Genomic DNA, 9,499 nt, shown 5'->3' on the forward strand with positions numbered 1-9,499 from the left:
ATACAGAAGCCTGCACGCACAAATTTAATGTAATGCGATATAACTTTAATTTTTACCCAGTGTATGTGCCATCCAAAGCTGAGCTGTATTGGCTGCTGTTTAGGTACTTATCGATCAGTTGATCTCTGCTTAGCTGGGACAAAAAAGCAATTTTTAATGTTATTACAAAAAATGTATGTATGTATGTATGTATGTATGTATGTATGTATGATATATATCTATATAAAGTTTGAAGGGGCTTCAGTTTTGAAAGTAAAGAGAGTGGCTAATTAATGCTTTTTAACTCTTCTAATCAAACAAATTCCTAAAAATATTTCTTAAGCACCAAATCAGCATATTAGAATGATTTCTGAAGGATAATTGGAGTAATGATCCAAAAATGTAGTTTTACAATCAAATAAATAAATAATTTATAATTAAATGAATACATTTAATATATAATAATAACATCTAAAAGTAATTTTATCTTGTAATAACATTTACTATGATTACTGTGTTTTTCAAACAAATAAATGCATCCTTGGTGAACAAAGAAACCTATTTCAAAAACATTAAAAAAGATAACTGACCCCAAACTTTTAAACAGTAGTGTGCATAAGATACTTATAAATTTTAAATCTTAAAAACAACATCCTCTGAATCAAATTTCTTCCGGCTATTAATATCTTTCCAACAAACAAAGGTTAAAAATCTTGATTTCTGCCTGTGAACCAAAACTTATTATCACTAGAGCCCTGGATGACACAAAGAGACTCGAGCCTGGACAGAGAGAGAGGGATTAGAGATTAACAATGCTGAGATTGTTAGCAAGGTGGGAGAGGACGAGAGAGAGAGAGGAAGTCGTGGAGGAAAAAAGAGGGGAGACAAGGGTGAGCGTAAGAGGAGAAAGAGAGCATGAGAAAGAAAGAAGAAGGTAGTGGGATAAAGCGAATAGGAGATAGGGGAGGGCTGAAAGTCACGGTGATAGGGATATATTGATGAGTGATCCGATCTGAAGCTCTGCTGTGCTTATGGAGCTCAAGACTCGCATTACACAGATCCACATACCAACACTGAGCACAAACCATTAGACCTGCTCAAGAACCACAGCATGCTTATACACAAAAATGCTTGTCAGGTGCTGTAAGATTACTGAAATTAGTAATTAATGTTTAAACTACAGGTCACAAAAAAACTGTTGCATGCATACAGGTATTTAGATGAATGCCGCTCCATCTAGTGGTTGGTATGTTGTGAAGAAGCATCTAAATCAGTGTTAGCAAAACAGCAGGTAAGAAAGGATATTTCAAAACACTGCTCATTTTGCACCAAAAGAAGACTTGTTCATTTGAACTTTTAGCTATACTTAAAATAATAATCATAATAATAATAATAATAATAAAATAAACTATCCAAATGATAAACATATTTTACCATCACCAAAAAAAAATATATATATATATATATATATATATATATATATATATATATATATATATATATATATATATATATATATATATATATTTTTTTTTTTTTTTTTTTTTTTTTTTTTTTTCAGAATATTATCACTATTCAACAGAAATCCATCGCCATCTAGAGGATGTGAGGAGAACTGAACAATTACTTACTGCCGTCCCAGTGTCATTTCCATCCACAGGGTCACCCAAGATATTTAGGGCCACCAAGGCAACCTAGAATTAAGCAAAGAATGTAATATAACATTCATGCGATTACAATAAACAATCAGCCATAATTTCCCACATGAATCTGTTTGTACCTGATTGTGGATGTTGTATTGATTAACATGGTTTCTGTGAAAAGTGAGCTTCAAGTAAGACCCAACAGCATCAACATGAACAGACTTCAGCTCTCTGGCTCTGAAAGCCGTCTTCTCGTTGTCAGAGAGGGACACATACCTAGACAATGCACTCAATAGTTCAGCAAAAACATCTTCGAAAGATGTGATTGGGTGTTATATACACTTAATCACGTTATATGTTGCTAATGACCAGAACAGAGCAGTGATGTTAAGATCTCTCCTCACCCCAATCTGTGAAGACTGTGAGTCTGCTGGGGCGAGCTGGACTCCGGCAGTCTGTCTCCTATGTGGAACTCGATCTTGGAAGGAATCAGGTACTGATGGGCCAGTAGCTGGAGTTTCCGGATGCGACATCTCTCGACCAACTGCAATATGATTTCCTGAGGAAATGGACAGAACCTGCACACAAACATTCACTTAAAAGTATTACAGAACAGCAATCCTTCATTAAAGCAATCACAAACAGTTTTGATAAATTATAAAATGAATCAATTACTCATCCTAACAGCTACAATTTGTCTTTTTAACCAATCCTAACTATATTCTAGCATAAATATTTGGCTAAAAAAATGTATTAACCTGGTGGATCTCCAGCCATTGACTGTGGGCGCGTGGACCATCAGCTTTTTGGCATTGTAGTTTCCTTCATGACCAGACCAGCTGATCACAGTGAAGCCTATCTTATGAGGCATCCCGTACCTGATCTCTGATGGATACGTCATATGAAAAATACAGCATGTTTAACTTCACAAAGCACCAGCACACACACAAATTATATGGAAATAACTTTTAATTTGGAAAAATTCCTTTACATAAGAGTAACACGATGTATACTTAGATTACATAAATATATCTAGAATGGAAGTAGAATGATCTAAAATAACATTAAAAAATACTTTTTTTTTAAATAAATAACATTTAAACAAATACAATTAATTTAACAGCAGCAGTGCATTCACATTAAATTCACAATACTAGCACACTGGAAGCTACTTGTAACATTGTAATTTCATTCTACACCTAAATATTGCACATGTATTCAGAGGTTTGCTTTGTAACGTTATTATTTAAAAAACCTTAGCCATAACTGGCATTGTTATGTAAAGTATTTAGCGTTAGCGTGTAATCTGGCTAACGTTAACTAAACAGCACGGTTACAACTCCTCCAAAACAGCAATAAGATCTAACTCACAAACATACGTTAAACAGATAAAGCTCGCAACCATTCTTACACTAGTTAGTTACTAAGACTCGCTATTTGGCAGATAAATTTACGATAAATGTTGCTTACCCAGATACAGCAGTTGCCTACGTTTATCTCCATAACCACCGTTTGACAACTGAATCGTGTGCGCGTGCGCGAGCTTTTCGTTCTAGCAAGAATCCGGTGTTTTTGAATGAATCTTCTGGGTGAACGAATCGTTTTTGTTCACTTCCTTGTTCACTTTTTGTACTTTGTTCACTTAAACGCCTGTCCTGGTTGAAGTACGTGTTTTCCATGAAGGAAAACGATATACAAATATTTTAGTATTTATCAATATTATTTTATTATTTATTTACTACCCATGTTATATATATATATGCAGTTCAACAGTGGGACGATAAATTAATCCATCACGTTTGTGATACAAATATTCATGTGATAATAATGTACATTAAACCTTGAATGACGCGTTTTATAGTTATTTTATATTTTTCTACATTTATTTTACATGTATATGTTATACCAACTGAATAGACAGATTCTAAATATCTTATTCTATTAACACAACCTAACAAATGTCTACTTCTCCCTAGTGGCCCACGACGTAACATAAAGAAAGAGTCAGTGAAGGAATATTTTAGATGAAGTGATTCAAAAGATTCGAATCACTTTAGTGAATCAAAAGATCAGACTCCATCGAAGAAAAAGGGATGCTGGTTCTTGTAGTCCTTTTTAATAGCTCTGGTTAAACATGAAAGAGTTATCCTAAGATATTGTGTAAAATAATATTATTAAAATATAAAATATGTAAATCCTAATTACAAATCCAATACTCAATTAAATTAATAATAATTTAATTGAAAATGGATGAAAAACCGGCATCTTATTAAACTCTTCCGGGTTGCGTCCACTTTCCGGTTTGCGTTGGACAGTATGGCTGAAGAAAGCAGCTCATTCAATGTCTGGCCAGAAATAGAAAAGGCAGAAAAGGAGAACAGGCGTGAGCTGGTGCTTCAGGGTTCAGCGGTTGACAAAAAGATCGAGAGCAGCGGCGGACTTCACGCGCGACTTTATTCCCTCTCGCTCCTGAACTACCTGGAGATCAGTCAATGTCCCAGTCTACATGAGATCCACGAGAACATCAGACATCTGTCTAATCTACAGAGTCTGGTCCTCTGCAGGAACAAGCCTCACTTCAGTCCCAAAAAGCATCGGTGAACTGAAGGCGATCAAAGTCCTGGATTTGTCTGCCAACCAGCTGCAGGCTTTGCCCGAGGAGGTCTGTTCACTGAGCGAGCTCAACACTTTAAATGTCAGCTGCAACAGCATCGCTGCTCTGCCGGATGGTCTGAGCAAGTGTGTGAAGCTCGCCAGCGTCAATGTGTCTAAAAATGCACTCTCTCGACTTCCAGATGACTTGTGGTGCTCCAGCCTGGAGCTCCTCAGCAGCATCATTGCATCAGAAAACGCGATAGAGGAGCTGAGCAGTGATGTTCATAACCTGCTTGCGCTGAAGGTGCGTTTCATCACACAGTCTGATATTCCTACTGTATGTGAATTGAATGTGTTTAGAGATTAAGTACATATTAATTTTAATCAGTTGTGATTTTGAAAGAAATGCAAAGCGTGTTTATGGTGTTTTATGTACTCACGTGTTAGTTTTGTATTTTTTATTATTATAGGTATGTTATTCAGAATATTATTTTTATTATTTAGTTATAGAAATATGCATTTTTTTTACTTATTTTCTAATTTATTTTTTATTTGTTTATTTAAAAAAATAGCTGATTAAAGGCCTATAATTTATAACTTCAAAATGTTTAAATTAAATTAGAAATAATGCTAAAAGGAAGCCTTACATTATGGGTCTCAGTTATTAAATATCAATAATATTGAATTGTGACTTCTAACTGTAATTAGGTTTGTAAGTGGTGTATTAAGTACTTTATTATTATTATTATTATTATTATTATTATTATTATTATTTAGAATTGCCAAATGAAAGTATTTTACTATTGGTCTCAGACCTTTCTCTGGATCTTTTTGAATTAAGAAAAATGGATCAGTAAATATAATAAAATATGATTAATAAAATGTATTCAATCTATGTTTATTAATACGGAACATTGAATATTAGTGTGCATTAATAATATGTGAAGCTTTACAATATTATCTAAAGCATCTCACTCTCTTCTCTCTCAGGTTTTAGATCTTTCCAACAACAAGCTCCAAGAACTTCCATCTGAGTTGGCCGATTGCCCCAAGCTGAAGGAGACCAATTTTAAAGGGAACAAGCTGAAGGACAAGAGGCTTGAGAAGATGGTGAACGGCTGCCAGACTAAATCAGTCCTAGATTACCTGAGGGCAGGTGGGAGAGGGAAAGGCAAAGCCAAGCAGCAGGATGGAGAAGTGAGCGAGAAGCTTGACGGAGGCCGTAACATCTCGAAGAAGAAAAGCGGTGCAAAGCAGAAAGGCAAAAAAGAGGCAGAGGAAGTGGATGAGCTTAATCGGATGGTTGTGAGAGTTCTGCATGTATCCGAAGCACCCACGGCTTTAACGGTCAAAGTTTCTGCAGACATCAAGGATGTTCGGCCATACATTGTGTGCTGCATTGTAAAAGGCATGAACCTCAGACAAGGAAATGCACTCAAGCGATTTCTAGTTGCTCAGGTGACATAAGTTTAAATGAATATCTGATCCATCAGAACTCTTGTGTTGTTTTTTTTTTTTTTGCATTGTTTTTGTATAAGCTTATATAAATATCCATGTGTTTTGTCTGCAGACCAAACTTCATGATGAGATCTGTGCCAAAAGGACAACAGCAACCATCGCAACTCATGACCTGAGCTTGCTGAAAGCTCCTCTGTTGTATGACGCCAGGCCACCGGAAACACTGAAGGTATGGGGAGCAGGTTTATCACATATTGAGCTTTACTTGTGATTCTTTTGTAATAAATCCAAAATTAAATAGTCTTGCTCTTTCACACTCATAATTGTCCCAGTAGTTTGTTACATAACTCCTCAATCAGAGCATCTCCACTGAGTTGCATAACAGAGAAACAATGAAGAAACGATGAATATTTAATGACCGTTGTCGATACAGTTTTTATGAATGGCAGGAATCTGGTTTCAAAGCCACCAGCTGACTAATGACACAGAGAAGTCCATAATCCTCAGTTTTAATAATAAATGAACAGCCCTTTTTCTCGCTGTTGTTTCTTTTGTGTTGACAGTGAATTCGGCACCTCTCTAAGAGGCCACGGCAGTAGGACAATAGGATGTGTTACGCTCCTTCATTCTCATAATTGACGGTTTCATTTAAACTTTTGGGAGATTGGGATTAGTACGATTTTTTTAAATGTTTTTTAATGGAGTCTCTTATGTTAATCAAGGCTTATTTATTTGATCAAAAATACAGAAAAAAATATTGTGTAATGTTATTGGAATTTCTAATACTGGTTTCCTATTCTAATATACTTTAAAATATAATTTATTTCTGTGACACAGTGCTGAATTTTTCATCAGCCCTTACTTAGTCTTCAGTGCCACATGATCTTGGTAGAAATCATTTTTAATATGCCGATTTATAATCAGTGTGGCAACTGATGTGCTGCTTAATATTGTTTTGGAACTTGTGAAACTGTTTTCTTTGAATAAAAACTTAAAAAGAACAGCATTTGATCAAAATAGAGATTTATTTCTAACAACATTAATACTAGTTCTTTACTTATAACTATCAATTTAACCACTTAACGCTGAATAAAATTGAGTACAAAATTAGCATTTTTCTGTATTTTTGATTAAATAGATCATGGAGCCACGACAAGCATAAAAACTTCTTACTAATCCTAAACCTTTAGCAGCAGTGTCTATGCCAGTTAATAGAATCTTAAGATACATTACATGCTATAATGTAAACACAATGATTCTTATTTTATTCACAATCCAGCATGTCCATCTTTCACAAACTTAAAAATGCTACTACCATTGTGAATGTGTGTATGTATAGTTCCTCTGGGTCGTAAGGAGATGAATATTAATTGTTGAACTCCTGAAGATGCTTCAACAGGAGGCACATGAACAGAGAAACAGAAAAAGCGATAAAATGTTTCAGGACTCCACAGGTAAGAAAGTGCATATTGCATACCTACTTATATAACGTTAGTAATAGCAAATATCTTCATATTAAAAATGACTTGTCGGTCATGCAGTAGAGTCTGAAATCGCGGAGGGCTCAATTTGTTACAAATGAGTGGTTTGGGTGCAAAATCTAACATCATTTCAATGCAAAAAGAGGCTAGGTCGTGCTCTTTCAATTGGCGCTGTTTACTATCTACTGCCCTTCTAAGTGATCCGAAAAATATCCTCGCTTGTCAGACACCTATCCTGGTTGTTGTGGATAATTGGTGTAATTTCATCCATGTAATCGCACTGGCTGCACACAGAACACTAAGTACAAATACCAAACTGTGACACAGTGCAATTAATTCATTATTCAGCGCTTCATGGATCGTATTCCATCTTTTTTAATTCTTTCACTCAGATACCTTCAGCTCCTCTGATGGGAAAGAACTTCACCCGCTGCTTGTTTGACGTGAGAGATCATGTGGTCTCGCTCTACCAATCACAAAACAGCCCAGAGGACAAAGGTAATGTACGCATATTGCCGAAGCATGCGGAGAGGTTGTTTCAGACCTTGATCATGCGAAGGTGGGACGACTTGACCGATATTATGGCTTTTTTTTTTTTTGATTGCGTTATTTCTTATCCAGAAAGCATGTCATAAAATAAAATACGAAATTAAAGCATGTGAAGCAGCAAAGTCATATCTATAACATTCTTATCAATGCAAATGTTTATTTTGTTATTTGTTGACAGTTGTGACAATTGTTTAAAAAGTATTGTATTTTTTTATTATAAGTTAGTATTATTCCTGCAAACTTCTGTCTCTGCAGATAAAGAAGTCCACACAAGAGCTTTTCTTAGAGGTGGACGAGCTCCACCAATCTGGTAGATCTGTAAAGACGTCATGGACGCTTCTGATAATAGTAAGATATTAAGTGTTTTGTTTCATATTGCATTTTATTTTATATTATAAATGTATTAAGTTTTGTATTTATTTACATTTGGAACTAAATTATATCAGAATACATTCTAAATAGAAACCTGTATGGGTGTGTTTGTCCCATTTATCTTTTTGGCTGATTTGATTTCGATATTGGTTTGTAATGATATTGCTGTGCTAAAAATAATGTATAATATTTTCTATGAGCTGGTCCTGCTTGACGTTGAAGGCACTGATTTGAGTCTGTGCTGTAAGAGTGCAGGATTGGATTAGCATTGTTATGTTATATGACTGCACAGCTTTTGAATGCTGATACCCTAGTGGAAGAAATGAGCTCATCTTTCTGCACACACACACATATGGTGTGTACAGTGTCTCTCGGAGGCATTGCACCATCACATAATACAAGTGCAATTCAAGAGCCCCTGTCTGCTGCCGCCGATTTTATCAGTCAAATTGTTTGTTTGGTTTAATTAACATACCTAATTTATAGCCAAACGTTAAAAATCCATTTTTACTCAGGAAAAAAGTGCCCGACGTGATGGAAAACCAAGAAAATGGGACAAGGAAGCTAAAACCGAGGAATTGGTTTAGATTGCAACTGTGAGATTTCCTCCATGATACAAAGACCTGTTCCACTTCTTCGTGACATTCTTCTTTTACGACAGCTCAAATAACTACTGAATATTTTACTATAAAAGACACTCTGAATAATCCGCTACCATTTAAATCAGTAATCAAGCTGGGTCTTTGGATTCAGTTTATCAGCAGCAATTACGCTTATTACTAAGTACCAATACGCTTTAAAAAAAGGCATCCGCTTTCAAAAAGTTATCCTCATCCAAATGGAATTACTCAAGCATTCGTGGTAATTAGTAGCATTTATAGCAAACAGAATATTTACAGTGAAAAAACGGCATCCATGTTTATTAGTGTTGTATTCACATTCAAAACTATTCTTGTTTCCATTTTAGAAAATGGCAGAGCTTAATAAATTAACCTTTTGAAACAAAGGAGGATGCGGTCTCCGATGAAGAGGGCTGATGTGAATTCAGATCGTCCCACAGAGAACCCGGACTTCCTGTTTAACAGTACTACAAGTGAAGGTCGCGGGCGTAGATGGAAACCTTTAAAGTGGTTTGTTACCACATCAAACTGACCTGATGTGTCTGGACGCCAGCAACCTAACCGCTATCCGCTAACAATATTCCAACTGTTTAGGTTTTCTTTTTCTAATTTTGTAATTCATTTACCACACTCTCACATACAGTTTTCTCTCTGGGCGAAATTGCAAGTAAAACTGCTGCATTAACTCAAGCGCTTGATTCGGTGTTTTCATTTTCGCACTTTCTTTGTATGAAGTCTGTTTCTCTAATTTTTTCAGTATTTTCAGATTTACACTTCTGTATAATTACAGTTACTTTGTCCT

General features: G+C 35.5%; 2 protein-coding genes across 2 annotated transcripts in view; one reads left to right on the forward strand and one right to left on the reverse strand.

Annotated features, from left to right (window-relative positions):
- The window catches only part of cep104 (centrosomal protein 104), a 17,431-nt gene extending 14,276 nt beyond the window's left edge, over positions 1 to 3,155 (reverse strand). The window contains 6 exon segments of the mRNA XM_043246050.1: positions 57 to 133; positions 1,611 to 1,673; positions 1,760 to 1,898; positions 2,027 to 2,200; positions 2,381 to 2,507; positions 3,093 to 3,155. Of these exon segments, the coding sequence (XP_043101985.1) occupies positions 57 to 133; positions 1,611 to 1,673; positions 1,760 to 1,898; positions 2,027 to 2,200; positions 2,381 to 2,493 (566 nt within the window). The 5' untranslated portion in view covers positions 2,494 to 2,507; positions 3,093 to 3,155.
- Positions 3,156 to 3,923: 768 nt separating this feature from the next.
- Positions 3,924 to 9,499, forward strand: part of LOC122350694 (leucine-rich repeat-containing protein 47-like) — a 36,334-nt gene continuing 30,758 nt past the window's right edge. Inside the window, 5 exon segments of the mRNA XM_043247374.1 lie at positions 3,924 to 4,211; positions 4,213 to 4,521; positions 5,208 to 5,675; positions 5,788 to 5,904; positions 7,549 to 7,654. Coding sequence (XP_043103309.1) covers positions 3,939 to 4,211; positions 4,213 to 4,521; positions 5,208 to 5,675; positions 5,788 to 5,904; positions 7,549 to 7,654 — 1,273 coding nt within the window. The 5' untranslated portion in view covers positions 3,924 to 3,938.

This window comes from Puntigrus tetrazona, chromosome 8 (genome assembly GCF_018831695.1).
Source record: "Puntigrus tetrazona isolate hp1 chromosome 8, ASM1883169v1, whole genome shotgun sequence".
Lineage (NCBI taxonomy): Eukaryota > Metazoa > Chordata > Actinopteri > Cypriniformes > Cyprinidae > Puntigrus > Puntigrus tetrazona.